At 42.3% G+C, this 23751-nt stretch overlaps 1 protein-coding gene across 1 annotated transcript in view; it reads right to left on the bottom strand.

The window, feature by feature from the left end:
- LOC140167004 (uncharacterized) overlaps positions 1-23751 on the bottom strand; it is a 99825-nt gene that overhangs the window by 10674 nt on the left and 65400 nt on the right. The window contains exons 40-43 of the mRNA XM_072190484.1: positions 23024-23224; positions 22455-22535; positions 21608-21679; positions 20382-20572 (exon numbers count right to left, since the gene is read on the bottom strand). Of these exons, the coding sequence (XP_072046585.1) occupies positions 20382-20572; positions 21608-21679; positions 22455-22535; positions 23024-23224 (545 nt within the window). The remainder of the gene's footprint in view (positions 1-20381; positions 20573-21607; positions 21680-22454; positions 22536-23023; positions 23225-23751) is intronic.

The raw sequence follows: 23751 nt of genomic DNA, 5'->3' as shown, positions 1-23751 counted from the left end.
GCAGCATCGACGGTCGAACCAAAGATCGAACGAATTTGTTTCTCGTGCCTTACTGACATTACTTTGTCTCAATTTGTCAGAATTTGAAAACAAAAATCAAATGCAGACTTTTTTAATTTTCAAAATCTTTTGCAATGTTTACATCCAGAATCACAGAATTCACTGAATGTAAAGTCCATCCTTCTTGTTCTGTCACATGACATCGCCAGCTCGTCATGTGACAACCAAGAACAATAACCAGTTTCCATCAGTTTGAAAAAGACACAGAGTCGTCGTGTTGTCACGTAAGTGAACAAATTACTGGTGTGTATTGGTTTAAAATTCTACCAATATCCATCCTTCTTGTTTATGACTCTGCTCTCTCCCGTTGCTCCCGACCCATTTCTCCCATCATCTTCTCTCCTACTTGACGATGATTACCTCTTCAGGATTACAGCAGTGATCAGAGTGCTCTAAACAATCCGCTGTCTAATGAAGGCTGTTGGTTCCAGGTTCAACACACTGCATAGTGGATTGTAATTAAATCATTCTAGTCAATCAGAACACTGAAGATATTGGTTGCAAAGTCAGATATTCCATCAAACAAACATGTTATTTAATCACAATTTGAACACTTTACCTGATGAATGAGAGTGCAATAGAGCAATGTTTTTTAATGCCTTTATATAAATATCTTCACAAGAGGTTCCAGGTTATGGGGGTCTTCCTGGTTGCAAGTGTAGGATAATGTCCCACAGTTTTGGGGTGTTTTTTCAACAATTTTGATTAATCGATGGGTGGGTTTTCTGTGAAGACCGATGCACCTAATTGGGCGCATTTGGTAAGTGCCCTTAAAAGCACCCAATTCAGGCAAATTTGGGTGCTTTTAGTGCAAAAATGGGTATACTGAGGGGTTACACAAACAGCAAAAATAAAGAAAAAGTCAGCAATCGAAAGTCTGCATGGCACATCCTCCTAGACCCCATCCCCATTAGAGATTCACTTACTTGGCTTCCTTTTGCCAGTTCATAGACCTTATCCTTGATACACAAGACCCCACCCCATTAGAGATTCACTTACTTTGCTTCCTTTTGCCAGTTCATAGACCTTATCCTTGATACACAAGACCCCACCCCCATTAGAGATTCACTTACTTTGCTTCCTTTTGCCAGTTCATAGACCTTATCCTTGATACACAAGACCCCACCCCATTAGAGATTCACTTACTTGGCTTCCTTTTGCCAGTTCATAGACCTTATCCTTGATACACAAGACCCCACCCCCATTAGAGATTCACTTACTTGGCTTCCTTTTGCCAGTTCATTTAGGGATTCAATCATGTTTCACCGTTGTTCATCACCGATTAACAACGATGCGTCCGCGTCGTCTGAGTGGTTTACTTCGCGAGGGCAGCTTTAGCTGCCCGGCGGTAAACTACGCAGACGCTGCGCCGACGCGAAGTTGATGTCGGTGATGAACAACGATGAAACATGATTGAATCCTTTCAACAACGAAAAGAAGCTAAAGATCGTATAATTCACGATTATTTTACGAGGAATGTCAGTCAATCATTGCCACTCAGCCTTACAAAAACTTCGATGATTTCTCTTTTGATATCAGCAATAAAACTACAGAATAAAACGTGTTTAAAAAAATGTTTAGCCGCTACCTGAAAAATATTGAATTCAACTTGTAAGCTGGCATACGCACAAAGGTTCCAGGCATGGCGAATTTTACGCTCTCGCGTAACGCGTAGTCTCGCTAGCGTTCGCGTATACGCTACAGTACTAAAGTGTGGGTTCATCACGGATTAACAACGGTTGGCTCCTGTACAAAGGTATAGGAAGAGTTGTTGAAAGACCTTATCCTTGATACACAAGACCCCACCCCCATTAGAGATTCACTTACTTGGCTTCCTTTTGCCAGTTCATAGACCTTATCCTTGATACACAAGACCCCACCCCCAATTAGAGATTCACTTACTTGGCTTCCTTTTGCCAGTTCATAGACCTTATCCTTGATACACAAGACCCCACCCCATTAGAGATTCACTTACTTTGCTTCCTTTTGCCAGTTCATAGACCTTATCCTTGATACACAAGACCCCACCCCCATTAGAGATTCACTTACTTGGCTTCCTTTTGCCAGTTCATAGACCTTATCCTTGATACACAAGACCCCACCCCATTAGAGATTCACTTACTTTGCTTCCTTTTGCCAGTTCATAGACCTTATCCTTGATACACAAGACCCCACCCCATTAGAGATTCACTTACTTTGCTTCCTTTTGCCAGTTCATAGACCTTATCCTTGATACATAAGACCCCACCCCCATTAGAGATTCACTTACTTTGCTTCCTTTTGCCAGTTCATAGACCTTATCCTTGATACACAAGACCCCACCCCCATTAGAGATTCACTTACTTGGCTTCCTTTTGCCAGTTCATAGACCTTATCCTTGATACACAAGACCCCACCCCATTAGAGATTCACTTACTTGGCTTCCTTTTGCCAGTTCATAGACCTTATCCTTGATACACAAGACCCCACCCCAATTAGAGATTCACTTACTTGGCTTCCTTTTGCCAGTTCATAGACCTTATCCTTGATACACAAGACCCCACCCCCATTAGAGATTCACTTACTTGGCTTCCTTTTGCCAGTTCATATACCTTATCCTTGATACACAAGACCCCACCCCCATTAGAGATTCACTTACTTGGCTTCCTTTTGCCAGTTCATAGACCTTATCCTTGATACACAAGACCCCACCCCCATTAGAGATTCACTTACTTGGCTTCCTTTTGCCAGTTCATAGACCTTATCCTTGATGCACAAGACCCCACCCCCATTAGAGATTCACTTACTTCGCCTCCTTTTGCCAGTTCATAGACCTTATCCTTGATACACAAGACCCCACCTCCATTAGAGATTCACTTACTTGGCTTCCTTTTGCCAGTTCATAGACCTTATCCTTGATACACAAGACCCCACCCCATTAGAGATTCACTTACTTGGCTTCCTTTTGCCAGTTCATAGACCTTATCCTTGATACACAAGACCCCACCCCCATTAGAGATTCACTTACTTCGCCTCCTTTTGCCAGTTCATAGACCTTATCCTTGATACACAAGACCCCACCCCCATTAGAGATTCACTTACTTGGCTTCCTTTTGCCAGTTCATAGACCTTATCCTTGATACACAAGACCCCACCCCCATTAGAGATTCACTTACTTCGCCTCCTTTTGCCAGTTCATAGACCTGATCCTTGATACACAAGACCTCACCCCCATTAGAGATTCACTTACTTGGCTTCCTTTTGCCAGTTCATACACCTTATCCTTGATACACAAGACCCCACCCCATTAGAGATTCACTTACTTTGCTTCCTTTTGCCAGTTCATAGACCTTATCCTTAATACACAAGACCCCACCCCCATTAGAGATTCACTTACTTGGCTTCCTTTTGCCAGTTCATAGACCTTATCCTTGATACACAAGACCCCACCCCATTAGAGATTCACTTACTTTGCTTCCTTTTGCCAGTTCATAGACCTTATCCTTGATACACAAGACCCCACCCCATTAGAGATTCACTTACTTGGCTTCCTTTTGCCAGTTCATAGACCTTATCCTTGATACACAAGACCCCACCCCATTAGAGATTCACTTACTTGGCTTCCTTTTGCCAGTTCATAGACCTTATCCTTGATACACAAGACCCCACCCCCATTAGAGATTCACTTACTTGGCTTCCTTTTGCCAGTTCATTTAGGGATTCAATCATGTTTCACCGTTGTTCATCACCGATTAACAACGATGCGTCAGCGTCGTCTGAGTGGTTTACTTTCGCGAGGGCAGCTTTAGCTGCCGGCGAGCTCGCTGCGCAACGCTGCCGAACGCGAGTTGATGTCGGTGATGAACAACGATGAAACATGATTGAATCCCTTTCAACTAACGAAAAGAAGCTAAAGATCGTATAATTCACGATTATTTTACGAGGAATGTCAGTCAATCATTGCCACTCAGCCTTACAAAAACTTCGATGATTTCTCTTTTGATATCAGCAATAAAACTACAGAATAAAACGTGTTTAAAAAAAATGTTTAGCCGCTACCTGAAAAATATTGAATTCAACTTGTAAGCTGGCATACGCACAAAGGTTCCAGGCATGACGAATTTTACGCGCTCTCGCGTAACGCGTAGTCTCGCTAGCGTTACAGTATCGCTTCTGTACTAAAGTGTGGGTTCATCACGGATTAACAACGGTTGGCTCCTGTACAAAGGTATAGGAAGAGTTGTTGAAAGACCTTATCCTTGATACACAAGACCCCACCCCATTAGAGATTCACTTACTTGGCTTCCTTTTGCCAGTTCATAGACCTTATCCTTGATACACAAGACCCCACCCCCATTAGAGATTCACTTACTTGGCTTCCTTTTGCCAGTTCATAGACCTTATCCTTGATACACAAGACCCCACCCCATTAGAGATTCACTTACTTTGCTTCCTTTTGCCAGTTCATAGACCTTATCCTTGATACACAAGACCCCACCCCATTAGAGATTCACTTACTTGGCTTCCTTTTGCCAGTTCATAGACCTTATCCTTGATACACAAGACCCCACCCCATTAGAGATTCACTTACTTTTGCTTCCTTTTGCCAGTTCATAGACCTTATCCTTGATACACAAGACCCCACCCCATTAGAGATTCACTTACTTTGCTTCCTTTTGCCAGTTCATAGACCTTATCCTTGATACATAAGACCCCACCCCATTAGAGATTCACTTACTTTGCTTCCTTTTGCCAGTTCATAGACCTTATCCTTGATACACAAGACCCCACCCCCATTAGAGATTCACTTACTTGGCTTCCTTTTGCCAGTTCATAGACCTTATCCTTGATACACAAGACCCCACCCCATTAGAGATTCACTTACTTGGCTTCCTTTTGCCAGTTCATAGACCTTATCCTTGATACACAAGACCCCACCCCATTAGAGATTCACTTACTTGGCTTCCTTTTGCCAGTTCATAGACCTTATCCTTGATACACAAGACCCCACCCCCATTAGAGATTCACTTACTTGGCTTCCTTTTGCCAGTTCATAGACCTTATCCTTGATACACAAGACCCCACCCCCATTAGAGATTCACTTACTTGGCTTCCTTTTGCCAGTTCATAGACCTTATCCTTGATACACAAGACCCCACCCCATTAGAGATTCACTTACTTGGCTTCCTTTTGCCAGTTCATAGACCTTATCCTTGATACACAAGACCCCACCCCCATTAGAGATTCACTTACTTGGCCTCCTTTTGCCAGTTCATAGACCTTATCCTTGATACACAAGACCCCACCCCCATTAGAGATTCACTTACTTGGCTTCCTTTTGCCAGTTCATAGACCTTATCCTTGATACACAAGACCCCACCCCATTAGAGATTCACTTACTTGGCTTCCTTTTGCCAGTTCATAGACCTTATCCTTGATACACAAGACCCCACCCCATTAGAGATTCACTTACTTGGCTTCCTTTTGCCAGTTCATAGACCTTATCCTTGATACACAAGACCCCACCCCATTAGAGATTCACTTACTTGGCTTCCTTTTGCCAGTTCATAGACCTTATCCTTGATACACAAGACCCCACCCCATTAGAGATTCACTTACTTTGCTTCCTTTTGCCAGTTCATAGACCTTATCCTTGATACACAAGACCCCACCCCATTAGAGATTCACTTACTTGGCTTCCTTTTGCCAGTTCATAGACCTTATCCTTGATACACAAGACCCCACCCCATTAGAGATTCACTTACTTGGCTTCCTTTTGCCAGTTCATAGACCTTATCCTTGATACACAAGACCCCACCCCATTAGAGATTCACTTACTTGGCTTCCTTTTGCCAGTTCATAGACCTTATCCTTGATACACAAGACCCCACCCCATTAGAGATTCACTTACTTGGCTTCCTTTTGCCAGTTCATAGACCTTATCCTTGATACACAAGACCCCACCCCATTAGAGATTCACTTACTTGGCTTCCTTTTGCCAGTTCATAGACCTTATCCTTGATACACAAGACCCCACCCCCATTAGAGATTCACTTACTTTGCTTCCTTTTGCCAGTTCATAGACCTTATCCTTGATACACAAGACCCCACCCCATTAGAGATTCACTTACTTGGCTTCCTTTTGCCAGTTCATAGACCTTATCCTTGATACACAAGACCCCACCCCATTAGAGATTCACTTACTTGGCTTCCTTTTGCCAGTTCATAGACCTTATCCTTGATACACAAGACCCCACCCCCATTAGAGATTCACTTACTTTGCTTCCTTTTGCCAGTTCATAGACCTTATCCTTGATACACAAGACCCCACCCCAATTAGAGATTCACTTACTTGGCTTCCTTTTGCCAGTTCATAGACCTTATCCTTGATACACAAGACCCCACCCCATTAGAGATTCACTTACTTGGCTTCCTTTTGCCAGTTCATAGACCTTATCCTTGATACACAAGACCCCACCCCATTAGAGATTCACTTACTTGGCTTCCTTTTGCCAGTTCATAGACCTTATCCTTGATACACAAGACCCCACCCCATTAGAGATTCACTTACTTGGCTTCCTTTTGCCAGTTCATAGACCTTATCCTTGATACACAAGACCCCACCCCCATTAGAGATTCACTTACTTGGCTTCCTTTTGCCAGTTCATAGACCTTATCCTTGATACACAAGACCCCACCCCATTAGAGATTCACTTACTTTGCTTCCTTTTGCCAGTTCATAGACCTTATCCTTGATACACAAGACCCCACCCCCATTAGAGATTCACTTACTTGGCTTCCTTTTGCCAGTTCATAGACCTTATCCTTGATACACAAGACCCCACCCCATTAGAGATTCACTTACTTTGCTTCCTTTTGCCAGTTCATAGACCTTATCCTTGATACACAAGACCCCACCCCCATTAGAGAGACCTCACTTACTTGGCTTCCTTTTGCTTCCTTTTGCCAGTTCATAGACCTTATCCTTGATACACAAGACCCCACCCCCATTAGAGATTCACTTACTTTGCTTCCTTTTGCCAGTTCATAGACCTTATCCTTGATACACAAGACCCCACCCCCATTAGAGATTCACTTACTTGGCTTCCTTTTGCCAGTTCATAGACCTTATCCTTGATACACAAGACCCCACCCCATTAGAGATTCACTTACTTGGCTTCCTTTTGCCAGTTCATAGACCTTATCCTTGATACACAAGACCCCACCCCCATTAGAGATTCACTTACTTGGCTTCCTTTTGCCAGTTCATAGACCTTATCCTTGATACACAAGACCCCACCCCATTAGAGATTCACTTACTTGCTTCCTTTTGCCAGTTCATAGACCTTATCCTTGATACACAAGACCCCACCCCCATTAGAGATTCACTTACTTGGCTTCCTTTTGCCAGTTCATAGACCTTATCCTTGATACACAAGACCCCACCCCATTAGAGATTCACTTACTTTGCCTTCCTTTTGCCAGTTCATAGACCTTATCCTTGATACACAAGACCCCACCCCCATTAGAGATTCACTTACTTTGCTTCCTTTTGCCAGTTCATAGACCTTATCCTTGATACACAAGACCCCACCCCATTAGAGATTCACTTACTTGGCTTCCTTTTGCCAGTTCATAGACCTTATCCTTGATACACAAGACCCCACCCCATTAGAGATTCACTTACTTGGCTTCCTTTTGCCAGTTCATAGACCTTATCCTTGATACACAAGACCCCACCCCATTAGAGATTCACTTACTTTTGCTTCCTTTTGCCAGTTCATAGACCTTATCCTTGATACACAAGACCCCACCCCATTAGAGATTCACTTACTTGGCTTCCTTTTGCCAGTTCATAGACCTTATCCTTGATACACAAGACCCCACCCCATTAGAGATTCACTTACTTGGCTTCCTTTTGCCAGTTCATAGACCTTATCCTTGATACACAAGACCCCACCCCATTAGAGATTCACTTACTTGGCTTCCTTTTGCCAGTTCATAGACCTTATCCTTGATACACAAGACCCCACCCCCATTAGAGATTCACTTACTTTGCTTCCTTTTGCCAGTTCATAGACCTTATCCTTGATACACAAGACCCCACCCCCATTAGAGATTCACTTACTTGGCTTCCTTTTGCCAGTTCATAGACCTTATCCTTGATACACAAGACCCCACCCCATTAGAGATTCACTTACTTTGCTTCCTTTTGCCAGTTCATAGACCTTATCCTTGATACACAAGACCCCACCCCATTAGAGATTCACTTACTTGGCTTCCTTTTGCCAGTTCATAGACCTTATCCTTGATACACAAGACCCCAACCCCCATTAGAGATTCACTTACTTTGCTTCCTTTTGCCAGTTCATAGACCTTATCCTTGATACACAAGACCCCACCCCATTAGAGATTCACTTACTTTGCTTCCTTTTGCCAGTTCATAGACCTTATCCTTGATACACAAGACCCCACCCCCATTAGAGATTCACTTACTTTGCTTCCTTTTGCCAGTTCATAGACCTTATCCTTGATACACAAGACCCCACCCCATTAGAGATTCACTTACTTGGCTTCCTTTTGCCAGTTCATAGACCTTATCCTTGATACACAAGACCCCACCCCCATTAGAGATTCACTTACTTTGCTTCCTTTTGCCAGTTCATAGACCTTATCCTTGATACACAAGACCCCACCCCCATTAGAGATTCACTTACTTTTGCTTCCTTTTGCCAGTTCATAGACCTTATCCTTGATACACAAGACCCCACCCCCATTAGAGATTCACTTACTTTGCTTCCTTTTGCCAGTTCATAGACCTTATCCTTGATACACAAGACCCCACCCCATTATTAGAGATTCACTTACTTGGCTTCCTTTTGCCAGTTCATAGACCTTATCCTTGATACACAAGACCCCACCCCATTAGAGATTCACTTACTTTGCTTCCTTTTGCCAGTTCATAGACCTTATCCTTGATACACAAGACCCCACCCCATTAGAGATTCACTTACTTTGCTTCCTTTTGCCAGTTCATAGACCTTATCCTTAATACACAAGACCCCACCCCCATTAGAGATTCACTTACTTTGCTTCCTTTTGCCAGTTCATAGACCTTATCCTTGATACACAAGACCCCACCCCATTAGAGATTCACTTACTTGGCTTCCTTTTGCCAGTTCATAGACCTTATCCTTGATACACAAGACCCCACCCCATTAGAGATTCACTTACTTTGCTTCCTTTTGCCAGTTCATAGACCTTATCCTTGATACACAAGACCCCACCCCATTAGAGATTCACTTACTTTGCTTCCTTTTGCCAGTTCATAGACCTTATCCTTGATACACAAGACCCCACCCCCATTAGAGATTCACTTACTTTGCTTCCTTTTGCCAGTTCATAGACCTTATCCTTGATACACAAGACCCCACCCCCATTAGAGATTCACTTACTTTGCTTCCTTTTGCCAGTTCATAGACCTTATCCTTGATACACAAGACCCCACCCCATTAGAGATTCACTTACTTGGCTTCCTTTTGCCAGTTCATAGACCTATCCTTGATACACAAGACCCCACCCCATTAGAGATTCACTTACTTCCTTTTGCTTCCTTTTGCCAGTTCATAGACCTTATCCTTGATACACAAGACCCCACCCCATTAGAGATTCACTTACTTGGCTTCCTTTTGCCAGTTCATAGACCTTATCCTTGATACACAAGACCCCACCCCCATTAGAGATTCACTTACTTTGCTTCCTTTTGCCAGTTCATAGACCTTATCCTTGATACACAAGACCCCACCCCATTAGAGATTCACTTACTTTGGCTTCCTTTTGCCAGTTCATAGACCTTATCCTTGATACACAAGACCCCACCCCCATTAGAGATTCACTTACTTGGCTTCCTTTTGCCAGTTCATAGACCTTATCCTTGATACACAAGACCCCACCCCCATTAGAGATTCACTTACTTTGCTTCCTTTTGCCAGTTCATAGACCTTATCCTTGATACACAAGACCCCACCCCCATTAGAGATTCACTTACTTGGCTTCCTTTTGCCAGTTCATAGACCTTATCCTTGATACACAAGACCCCACCCCCCTTAGAGATTCACTTACTTGGCTTCCTTTTGCCAGTTCATAGACCTTATCCTTGATACACAAGACCCCACCCCCATTAGAGATTCACTTACTTTTGCTTCCTTTTGCCAGTTCATAGACCTTATCCTTGATACACAAGACCCCACCCCCATTAGAGATTCACTTACTTGGCTTCCTTTTGCCAGTTCATAGACCTTATCCTTGATACACAAGACCCCACCCCATTAGAGATTCACTTACTTTGCTTCCTTTTGCCAGTTCATAGACCTTATCCTTGATACACAAGACCCCACCCCCATTAGAGATTCACTTACTTGGCTTCCTTTTGCCAGTTCATAGACCTTATCCTTGATACACAAGACCCCACCCCATTAGAGATTCACTTCCTTGGCTTCCTTTTGCCAGTTCATAGACCTTATCCTTGATACACAAGACCCCACCCCCATTAGAGATTCACTTACTTGGCTTCCTTTTGCCAGTTCATAGACCTTATCCTTGATACACAAGACCCCACCCCCATTAGAGATTCACTTACTTTTGGCTTCCTTTTGCCAGTTCATAGACCTTATCCTTGATACACAAGACCCCACCCCATTAGAGATTCACTTACTTTGCTTCCTTTTGCCAGTTCATAGACCTTATCCTTGATACACAAGACCCCACCCCATTAGAGATTCACTTACTTTGCTTCCTTTTGCCAGTTCATAGACCTTATCCTTGATACACAAGACCCCACCCCCATTAGAGATTCACTTACTTGGCTTCCTTTTGCCAGTTCATAGACCTTATCCTTGATACACAAGACCCCACCCCATTAGAGATTCACTTACTTGGCTTCCTTTTTGCCAGTTCATAGACCTTATCCTTGATACACAAGACCCCACCCCATTAGAGATTCACTTACTTGGCTTCCTTTTGCCAGTTCATAGACCTTATCCTTGATACACAAGACCCCACCCCATTAGAGATTCACTTACTTGGCTTCCTTTTGCCAGTTCATAGACCTTATCCTTGATACACAAGACCCCACCCCCTTGGCTTCCTTAGAGATTCACTTACTTACTTTGCTTCCTTTTGCCAGTTCATAGACCTTATCCTTGATACACAAGACCCCACCCCCATTAGAGATTCACTTACTTGGCTTCCTTTTGCCAGTTCATAGACCTTATCCTTGATACACAAGACCCCACCCCATTAGAGATTCACTTACTTGGCTTCCTTTTGCCAGTTCATAGACCTTATCCTTGATACTTACCCCACCCCATTAGAGATTCACTTACTTGCTTCCTTTTGCCAGTTCATAGACCTTATCCTTGATACACAAGACCCCACCCCATTAGAGATTCACTTACTTTTGCTTCCTTTTGCCAGTTCATAGACCTTATCCTTGATACACAAGACCCCACCCCCCATTAGAGATTCACTTACTTTGCTTCCTTTTGCCAGTTCATAGACCTTATCCTTGATACACAAGACCCCACCCCATTAGAGATTCACTTACTTGGCTTCCTTTTGCCAGTTCATAGACCTTATCCTTGATACACAAGACCCCACCCCATTTAGAGATTCACTTACTTGGCTTCCTTTTGCCAGTTCATAGACCTTATCCTTGATACACAAGACCCCACCCCATTAGAGATTCACTTACTTGGCTTCCTTTTGCCAGTTCATAGACCTTATCCTTGATACACAAGACCCCACCCCCATTAGAGATTCACTTACTTTGCTTCCTTTTGCCAGTTCATAGACCTTATCCTTGATACACAAGACCCCACCCCATTAGAGATTCACTTACTTTGCTTCCTTTTGCCAGTTCATAGACCTTATCCTTGATACACAAGACCCCACCCCATTAGAGATTCACTTACTTTGCTTCCTTTTGCCAGTTCATAGACCTTATCCTTGATACACAAGACCCCACCCCCATTAGAGATTCACTTACTTGGCTTCCTTTTGCCAGTTCATAGACCTTATCCTTGATACACAAGACCCCACCCCATTAGAGATTCACTTACTTGGCTTCCTTTTGCCAGTTCATAGACCTTATCCTTGATACACAAGACCCCACCCCCATTAGAGATTCACTTACTTTGCTTCCTTTTGCCAGTTCATAGACCTTATCCTTGATACACAAGACCCCACCCCATTAGAGATTCACTTACTTGGCTTCCTTTTGCCAGTTCATAGACCTTATCCTTGATACACAAGACCCCACCCCATTAGAGATTCACTTACTTGGCTTCCTTTTGCCAGTTCATAGACCTTATCCTTGATACACAAGACCCCACCCCATTAGAGATTCACTTACTTTGCTTCCTTTTGCCAGTTCATAGACCTTATCCTTGATACACAAGACCCCACCCCATTAGAGATTCACTTACTTGGCTTCCTTTTGCCAGTTCATAGACCTTATCCTTGATACACAAGACCCCACCCCCATTAGAGATTCACTTACTTTGCTTCCTTTTGCCAGTTCATAGACCTTATCCTTGATACACAAGACCCCACCCCCATTAGAGATTCACTTACTTGGCTTCCTTTTGCCAGTTCATAGACCTTATCCTTGATACACAAGACCCCACCCCATTAGAGATTCACTTACTTTGCTTCCTTTTGCCAGTTCATAGACCTTATCCTTGATACACAAGACCCCACCCCATTAGAGATTCACTTACTTGGCTTCCTTTTGCCAGTTCATAGACCTTATCCTTGATACACAAGACCCCACCCCATTAGAGATTCACTTACTTGGCTTCCTTTTGCCAGTTCATAGACCTTATCCTTGATACACAAGACCCCACCCCATTAGAGATTCACTTACTTTGCTTCCTTTTGCCAGTTCATAGACCTTATCCTTGATACACAAGACCCCACCCCCATTAGAGATTCACTTACTTGGCTTCCTTTTGCCAGTTCATAGACCTTATCCTTGATACACAAGACCCCACCCCATTAGAGATTCACTTCACTACTTTGCTTCCTTTTGCCAGTTCATAGACCTTATCCTTGATACACAAGACCCCACCCCATTAGAGATTCACTTACTTGGCTTCCTTTTGCCAGTTCATAGACCTTATCCTTGATACACAAGACCCCACCCCCATTAGAGATTCACTTACTTTGCTTCCTTTTGCCAGTTCATAGACCTTATCCTTGATACACAAGACCCCACCCCATTAGAGATTCACTTACTTGGCTTCCTTTTGCCAGTTCATAGACCTTATCCTTGATACACAAGACCCCACCCCATTAGAGATTCACTTACTTGGCTTCCTTTTGCCAGTTCATAGACCTTATCCTTGATACACAAGACCCCACCCCATTAGAGATTCACTTACTTTGCTTCCTTTTGCCAGTTCATAGACCTTATCCTTGATACACAAGACCCCACCCCATTAGAGATTCACTTACTTTGCTTCCTTTTGCCAGTTCATAGACCTTATCCTTGATACACAAGACCCCACCCCATTAGAGATTCACTTACTTTGCTTCCTTTTGCCAGTTCATAGACCTTATCCTTGATACACAAGACCCCACCCCATTAGAGATTCACTTACTTGCTTCCTTTTGCCAGTTCATAGACCTTATCCTTGATACACAAGACCCCACCCCATTAGAGATTCACTTACTTTGCTTCCTTTTGCCAGTTCATAGACCTTATCCTTGATACACAAGACCCCACCCCATTAGAGATTCACTTACTTTGCTTCCTTTTGCCAGTTCATAGACCTTATCCTTGATACACAAGACCCCACCCCCCATTAGAGATTCACTTACTTGGCTTCCTTTTGCCAGTTCATAGACCTTATCCTTGATACACAAGACCCCACCCCATTAGAGATTCACTTACTTTGCTTCCTTTTGCCAGTTCATAGACCTTATCCTTGATACACAAGACCCCACCCCCATTAGAGATTCACTTACTTTGCTTCCTTTTGCCAGTTCATAGACCTTATCCTTGATACACAAGACCCCACCCCATTAGCGATTCACTTACTTTGCTTCCTTTTGCCAGTTCATAGACCTTATCCTTGATACACAAGACCCCACCCCCATTAGAGATTCACTTACTTTGCTTCCTTTTGCCAGTTCATAGACCTTATCCTTGATACACAAGACCCCACCCCATTAGAGATTCACTTACTTGGCTTCCTTTTGCCAGTTCATAGACCTTATCCTTGATACACAAGACCCCACCCCATTAGAGATTCACTTACTTGGCTTCCTTTTGCCAGTTCATAGACCTTATCCTTGATACACAAGACCCCACCCCCATTAGAGATTCACTTACTTTGCTTCCTTTTGCCAGTTCATAGACCTTATCCTTGATACACAAGACCCCACCCCATTAGAGATTCACTTACTTTGCTTCCTTTTGCCAGTTCATAGACCTTATCCTTGATACACAAGACCCCACCCCATTAGAGATTCACTTACTTTGCTTCCTTTTGCCAGTTCATAGACCTTATCCTTGATACACAAGACCCCACCCCATTAGAGATTCACTTACTTTGCTTCCTTTTGCCAGTTCATAGACCTTATCCTTGATACACAAGACCCCACCCCATTAGAGATTCACTTACTTGGCTTCCTTTTGCCAGTTCATAGACCTTATCCTTGATACACAAGACCCCACCCCATTAGAGATTCACTTACTTTGCTTCCTTTTGCCAGTTCATAGACCTTATCCTTGATACACAAGACCCCACCCCATTAGAGATTCACTTACTTTGCTTCCTTTTGCCAGTTCATAGACCTTATCCTTGATACACAAGACCCCACCCCCATTAGAGATTCACTTACTTGGCTTCCTTTTGCCAGTTCATAGACCTTATCCTTGATACACAAGACCCCACCCCCATTAGAGATTCACTTACTTTGCTTCCTTTTGCCAGTTCATAGACCTTATCCTTGATACACAAGACCCCACCCCATTAGAGATTCACTTACTTGGCTTCCTTTTGCCAGTTCATAGACCTTATCCTTGATACACAAGACCCCACCCCCATTAGAGATTCACTTACTTTTGCTTCCTTTTGCCAGTTCATAGACCTTATCCTTGATACACAAGACCCCACCCCATTAGAGATTCACTTACTTGGCTTCCTTTTGCCAGTTCATAGACCTTATCCTTGATACACAAGACCCCACCCCCATTAGAGATTCACTTACTTTGCTTCCTTTTGCCAGTTCATAGACCTTATCCTTGATACACAAGACCCCACCCCATTAGAGATTCACTTACTTTGCTTCCTTTTGCCAGTTCATAGACCTTATCCTTGATACACAAGACCCCACCCCCATTAGAGATTCACTTACTTTGCTTCCTTTTGCCAGTTCATAGACCTTATCCTTGATACACAAGACCCCACCCCATTAGAGATTCACTTACTTTGGCTTCCTTTTGCCAGTTCATAGACCTTATCCTTGATACACAAGACCCCACCCCATTAGAGATTCACTTACTTGGCTTCCCTTCGCCAGTTCATAGACCTTATCCTTGATACACAAGACCCCACCCCCATTAGAGATTCACTTACTTGGCTTCCTTTTGCCAGTTCATAGACCTTATCCTTGATACACAAGACCCCACCCCCGTTCGAGATCCACTTACTTGGCTTCCTTTTGCCAGTTCATAGACCTTATCCTTGATACACAAGACCCCACCCCATTAGAGATTCACTTACTTGGCTTCCTTTTGCCAGTTCATAGACCTTATCCTTGATACACAAGACCCCACCCCATTAGAGATTCACTTACTTTGCTTCCTTTTGCCAGTTCATAGACCTTATCCTTGATACACAAGACCCCACCCCCATTAGAGATTCACTTACTTGGCTTCCTTTTGCCAGTTCATAGACCTTATCCTTGATACACAAGACCCCACCCCCATTAGAGATTCACTTACTTGGCTTCCTTTTGCCAGTTCATAGACCTTATCCTTGATACACAAGACCCCACCCCCATTAGAGATTCACTTACTTGGCTTCCTTTTGCCAGTTCATAGACCTTATCCTTGATACACAAGACCCCACCCCATTAGAGATTCACTTACTTGGCTTCCTTTTGCCAGTTCATAGACCTTATCCTTGATACACAAGACCCCACCCCATTAGAGATTCACTTACTTGGCTTCCTTTTGCCAGTTCATAGACCTTATCCTTGATACACAAGACCCCACCCCATTAGAGATTCACTTACTTTGCTTCCTTTTGCCAGTTCATAGACCTTATCCTTGATACACAAGACCCCACCCCCATTAGAGATTCACTTACTTGGCTTCCTTTTGCCAGTTCATAGACCTTATCCTTGATACACAAGACCCCACCCCCATTAGAGATTCACTTACTTGGCTTCCTTTTGCCAGTTCATAGACCTTATCCTTGATACATAAGACCCCACCCCCATTAGAGATTCACTTACTTGGCTTCCTTTTGCCAGTTCATAGACCTTATCCTTGATACACAAGACCCCACACCCCATTAGAGATTCACTTACTTGGCTTCCTTTTGCCAGTTCATAGACCTTATCCTTGATACACAAGACCCCACCCCCATTAGAGATTCACTTACTTGGCTTCCTTTTGCCAGTTCATAGACCTTATCCTTGATACACAAGACCCCACCCCATTAGAGATTCACTTACTTTGCTTCCTTTTGCCAGTTCATAGACCTTATCCTTGATACACAAGACCCCACCCCATTAGAGATTCACTTACTTTGCTTCCTTTTGCCAGTTCATAGACCTTATCCTTGATACACAAGACCCCACCCCCATTAGAGATTCACTTACTTTGCTTCCTTTTGCCAGTTCATACACCTTATCCTTGATACACAAGACCCCACCCCATTAGAGATTCACTTACTTTGCTTCCTTTTGCCAGTTCATAGACCTTATCCTTGATACACAAGACCCCACCCCATTAGAGATTCACTTACTTTGCTTCCTTTTGCCAGTTCATAGACCTTATCCTTGATACACAAGACCCCACCCCATTAGAGATTCACTTACTTGGCTTCCTTTTTGCCAGTTCATAGACCTTATCCTTGATACACAAGACCCCACCCCATTAGAGATTCACTTACTTTGCTTCCTTTTGCCAGTTCATAGACCTTATCCTTGATACACAAGACCCCACCCCATTAGAGATTCACTTACTTTGCTTCCTTTTGCCAGTTCATAGACCTTATCCTTGATACACAAGACCCCACCCCATTAGAGATTCACTTACTTTGCTTCCTTTTGCCAGTTCATAGACCTTATCCTTGATACACAAGACCCCACCCCCATTAGAGATTCACTTACTTGGCTTCCTTTTGCCAGTTCATAGACCTTATCCTTGATACACAAGACCCCACCCCATTAGAGATTCACTTACTTTGCTTCCTTTTGCCAGTTCATAGACCTTATCCTTGATACACAAGACCCCACCCCATTAGAGATTCACTTACTTGGCTTCCTTTTGCCAGTTCATAGACCTTATCCTTGATACACAAGACCCCACCCCATTAGAGATTCACTTACTTTGCTTCCTTTTGCCAGTTCATAGACCTTATCCTTGATACACAAGACCCCACCCCATTAGAGATTCACTTACTTGGCTTCCTTTTGCCAGTTCATAGACCTTATCCTTGATACACAAGACCCCACCCCCATTAGAGATTCACTTACTTTGCTTCCTTTTGCCAGTTCATAGACCTTATCCTTGATACACAAGACCCCACCCCCTTAGAGATTCACTTACTTGGCTTCCTTTTGCCAGTTCATAGACCTTATCCTTGATACACAAGACCCCACCCCATTAGAGATTCACTTACTTTGCTTCCTTTTGCCAGTTCATAGACCTTATCCTTGATACACAAGACCCCACCCCATTAGAGATTCACTTACTTTGGCTTCCTTTTGCCAGTTCATAGACCTTATCCTTGATACACAAGACCCCACCCCCATTAGAGATTCACTTACTTGGCTTCCTTTTGCCAGTTCATAGACCTTATCCTTGATACACAAGACCCCACCCCATTAGAGATTCACTTACTTTGCTTCCTTTTGCCAGTTCATAGACCTTATCCTTGATACACAAGACCCCACCCCATTAGAGATTCACTTACTTTGCTTCCTTTTGCCAGTTCATAGACCTTATCCTTGATACACAAGACCCCACCCCATTAGAGATTCACTTACTTTGCTTCCTTTTGCCAGTTCATAGACCTTATCCTTGATACACAAGACCCCACCCCATTAGAGATTCACTTACTTTGCTTCCTTTTGCCAGTTCATAGACCTTATCCTTGATACACAAGACCCCACCCCCATTAGAGATTCACTTACTTTGCTTCCTTTTGCCAGTTCATACACCTTATCCTTGATACACAAGACCCCACCCCATTAGAGATTCACTTACTTTGCTTCCTTTTGCCAGTTCATACACCTTATCCTTGATACACAAGACCCCACCCCATTAGAGATTCACTTACTTGGCTTCCTTTTGCCAGTTCATAGACCTTATCCTTGATACACAAGACCCCACCCCATTAGAGATTCACTTACTTTGCTTCCTTTTGCCAGTTCATAGACCTTATCCTTGATACACAAGACCCCACCTCCATTAGAGATTCACTTACTTGGCTTCCTTTTGCCAGTTCATAGACCTTATCCTTGATACACAAGACCCCACCCCATTAGAGATTCACTTACTTGGCTTCCTTTTGCCAGTTCATAGACCTTATCCTTGATACACAAGACCCCACCCCATTAGAGATTCACTTACTTGGCTTCCTTTTGCCAGTTCATAGACCTTATCCTTGATACACAAGACCCCACCTCCATTAGAGATTCACTTACTTTGCTTCCTTTTGCCAGTTCATAGACCTTATCCTTGATACACAAGACCCCACCTCCATTAGAGATTCACTTACTTGGCTTCCTTTTGCCAGTTCATAGACCTTATCCTTGATACACAAAACCCCACCCCCATTAGAGATTCACTTACTTGGCTTCCTTTTGCCAGTTCATAGACCTTATCCTTGATACACAAGACCCCACCTCCATTAGAGATTCACTTACTTGGCTTCCTTTTGCCAGTTCATAGACCTTATCCTTGATACACAAGACCCCACCCCATTAGAGATTCACTTACTTTGCTTCCTTTTGCCAGTTCATAGACCTTATCCTTGATACACAAGACCCCACCCCCATTAGAGATTCACTTACTTTGCTTCCTTTTGCCAGTTCATAGACCTTATCCTTGATACACAAGACCCCACCCCATTAGAGATTCACTTACTTGGCTTCCTTTTGCCAGTTCATAGACCTTATCCTTGATACACAAGACCCCACCCCATTAGAGATTCACTTACTTTGCTTCCTTTTGCCAGTTCATAGACCTTATCCTTGATACACAAGACCCCACCCCATTAGAGATTCACTTACTTTGCTTCCTTTTGCCAGTTCATAGACCTTATCCTTGATACACAAGACCCCACCCCCATTAGAGATTCACTTACTTTGCTTCCTTTTGCCAGTTCATAGACCTTATCCTTGATACACAAGACCCCACCCCATTAGAGATTCACTTACTTGGCTTCCTTTTGCCAGTTCATAGACCTTATCCTTGATACACAAGACCCCACCCCATTAGAGATTCACTTACTTGGCTTCCTTTTGCCAGTTCATAGACCTTATCCTTGATACACAAGACCCCACCCATTAGAGATTCACTTACTTGGCTTCCTTTTGCCAGTTCATACACCTTATCCTTGATACACAAGACCCCACCCCCATTAGAGATTCACTTACTTTGCTTCCTTTTGCCAGTTCATAGACCTTATCCTTGATACACAAGACCCCACCTCCATTAGAGATTCACTTACTTGGCTTCCTTTTGCCAGTTCATAGACCTTATCCTTGATACACAAGACCCCACCCCATTAGAGATTCACTTACTTGGCTTCCTTTTGCCAGTTCATAGACCTTATCCTTGATACACAAGACCCCACCCCATTAGAGATTCACTTACTTGGCTTCCTTTTGCCAGTTCATACACCTTATCCTTGATACACAAGACCCCACCCCATTAGAGATTCACTTACTTTGCTTCCTTTTGCCAGTTCATAGACCTTATCCTTGATACACAAGACCCCACCCCATTAGAGATTCACTTACTTTGCTTCCTTTTGCCAGTTCATAGACCTTATCCTTGATACACAAGACCCCACCCCCATTAGAGATTCACTTACTTGGCTTCCTTTTGCCAGTTCATAGACCTTATCCTTGATAGCATCTGTAGTAATCAATTCACCATTAATGCCTTCAAGTAACTTGAGGTTTACATTAACATCATACTCCTGAACTTTGCCATCAGTAGTGACCTGCATCAGGCGAATTTTCTCTATGCCTACATGAGAGCCTTCATCCAATATCTCAAAATCTAGGGGAAAAGATTATGTAGAAAAGATATTGAGTGTGTAAAGTTGTTTTCCAGTCACTTTAATTCCACTTATAACTTACAGGAGGATTTCGTGATCCTAGCATCTTCTTTTTATGACATTTATCAATAGATATCCACGAAAAAAGCTTATTCCCAAAATATCAGTTGATTCTGATTTTGTGTTAGCAAGTTATGCATGATTATGTGTATTGTACTGCTCCATAGGCCACTGTTTCGTTCTGGTATTAGTACATTAACCAAATTTTTGGTATATAAACATTATGCAGCCAGAGTATTCCAGTGATATAAAAAATCTCAACTTTTTTGGAGAAAAGTGGGGGGATGAGGTTGTGGATCATGAAATGCCCTTATAAGGTGCAGAGTGTTCACTCTGTGATAAGGCAATTTTGTAACATTTACTGATGAGGAAGGTGCAGTATTTTTTTGTCAAAATTTTATTTACCCTAATCTTTCAAAATGCAAAAAACAAGGCCCAAGTTGCTGTATTTAGATCCAATGATCATATTTGCTGTTACACCCATTCAATATATTGGCACTGCAATCAGGCCTAAACACATGTTCAGTCTGAAATTTCAAAATAACTCCCTAGTCTGCTTAAAAACAAGAACATGCAGTTATCCCCCACTGAAAGGAAAAATAGGTTCAGAGTAGTTATGCATACACATAGTTAACATCCAGGGTATAAGTACAGAGCTTGGTTTCAGTCTAAACTACACTAAAAATTTCTTTGACTTGATGTCTAATTCCATACCAATAATCTGATAAATGTCAAGGTAAAACAATGATCCACAAGTTTGTTATTTTAACTTTGTGGCATTTACATAACAGACAATTTATAAGTAGCTCAATTGTGTTTAAAAATTTAGTTTTTTATGCAATTCCAAAAACTACATGGACACTAAAATGTGAGTAAACACCTCCATTTTATTTGGAATTGCACAAAAAAATTCAAATCACAGTTTTTACAAACATTCCTGATGAACTTATTCAAAAGTAAAAGCTTTTTGATCATACCAGGGAAAGATTTGTCCTGTCCATCTTCTCCACCAGTATCTGTCACATTCATTGATAATGGTTTCCCTTTTACTGGAGATAAAGCACAGAAACAAGATAATCACATGTATAGATTTTGATATTAAACTAACAACATATTTCAGGCAGATTTTAAAAGTAAACACAAAATTATGTTTCATCTCTTTCTCTGTCAGAGACAAAAATCAAATTGAAACATTGTCTTTCATACTTACAGAGATCTGTTTGTACAACCTTTCAAACCAAAAAAAGTTTTGGTAAATATTTTATACATATCCACGATATCCAGATTTCCCCAGGGTGCGCTTACATTATGGCATACTACCAAAGGTCTGAATGTTGGTACTTAATTTGGTATCACTAGGTAGGTACCACAATTGCAAACCATGTTATCTACAGAACTCAAACAGGGCAAGTTTGTATACCCACCCTCCATTCTTTCTAGAAAGCAGTTACAATACCTTAGCAGAACAAGAGCTAACTGAACACAACATATCACAGTCCAGGCCTAGATTTGTTTGTTTGTTTGGAAAATCAACATATTTGTTTGTATAGTGTTTGTATAGCTTTTAATAGCGTGACAAATTTTTGCGTACACTACGTGATGTACGCCAGCGTGTGTGACTGTGCGTGAGTAACGCGAAAGTGAATCCAACCATGCCAACGCACTCATGATTGGTTAGCATTGTATCCAAGGTCGTATGCGTTAGCGTTGTAGTTTGAAATCGCGATATCTGATCGCGGTTGGATCGAGTGCAGCTGTTGAAAGCTGCGTTCATTCAATTGAAATTCTTACTATAGCTATTATTTTTTGATACTCTGTACTTACCTTCACATACAAAAGCACCTTGTGTATTTTGACATTGTCCATTGCTGCAAATACCTGCTATAGTATCACACTCATTAATATCTGCAAAGAAATATAATAAGATTAAATATTATAGTCCGTATGTTGTGCTACATTTGTTGTATCCTGCTCTTCTTATCTACCCATTTTTGTGTCACATCACAAGGAGATTTGTAATCTAAACAAGATTCACAATAACCTCTTTTGCAGTCCAAAATGTTCAGTCTTTGTAAAGGACTAGTCTGCAGTTGACTTGCCTCATGGCAAGATTTCCCTGGACTTGTGATTTGTTCTTTCTTTAACAAACGTGATTCTGAATCTGAAACCACCAAAATGGATGTTACATCACTGGAAAGCTAACATTCTGAAGAAACGTGACTCAACAGAACTAATCAAAATAGGTCCAAGAGGCCGATATTTTGGCTGGTCGTGTCCATGGGTTTAAGTTTATGGTCACGGTGTGTGCAAGCCACTGATCCCAATGCTAGACTGGCCTGGGCCTGGGGGAACCTCTCCATTGTCCCCGGGCCTGTGTGTCCTGCTCAACTTACCTACACATTTGCGATTTGATGAACTGTCCTGCGTAAACCCTGCATCACATGGAGATATGTAATCGGAACAAGATTCACAAATTTCTTGCGTCCCCCAGCCTTCACCAATGGTAGAGCAGCATATGTCTTTACTGGTATAGAGTCCTTCTACTTCAAGAGAGCAGGAGCCAAATTTTTCAAACGTGAAACAGAGTCCATCATCTAAACAAGAGAAACAAAATTTTTGATAATTTATCAAATTAGGCTATTGCAGTTGATATCCACATCCATGGAACACATGACCTTAATCTCCCACATTGGGGAGGGTATATATTTTAAATGGTGTCACCCATCAGGTAATCCCATTTGAAATTCACACTCCCTGTGTGGAAGATTCAGGTTATGTCTTCCATGGAGGATATATGAATTTCAACTGTAGCAGCCCAATTTTAGATTCTGTATGGTGTGGTAGAATTTTTTATGTTGATCATTTTTGTGATTATATGGTTCTGCTTTTGTTTTTTATTTTTCACTTGTGGAAGTATGAAAATAAACCAGACAATTTTTCAATGCAGTCACAAAATGGCCTGCATTCCCTTGTCCTAAGGGTAGCCAAATCTGAAAAGTCACTAGTACCCTAAATTTAAGCCTAACCCTCACTTTTGGACTAGTGAATATTTATTATTTTTTAGACTAGCAAGCCTTTTTTAGGAGTAGCAAGTCTATTTTCAGATTAACGAATCTTACTA

The sequence above is a fragment of the Amphiura filiformis genome, chromosome 12 (genome assembly GCF_039555335.1).
Source record: "Amphiura filiformis chromosome 12, Afil_fr2py, whole genome shotgun sequence".
In the NCBI taxonomy this organism is placed as follows: domain Eukaryota; kingdom Metazoa; phylum Echinodermata; class Ophiuroidea; order Amphilepidida; family Amphiuridae; genus Amphiura; species Amphiura filiformis.
Note: the sequence above shows the minus strand (reverse complement) of the source record. Positions and strands in the feature narration are given on the sequence as shown.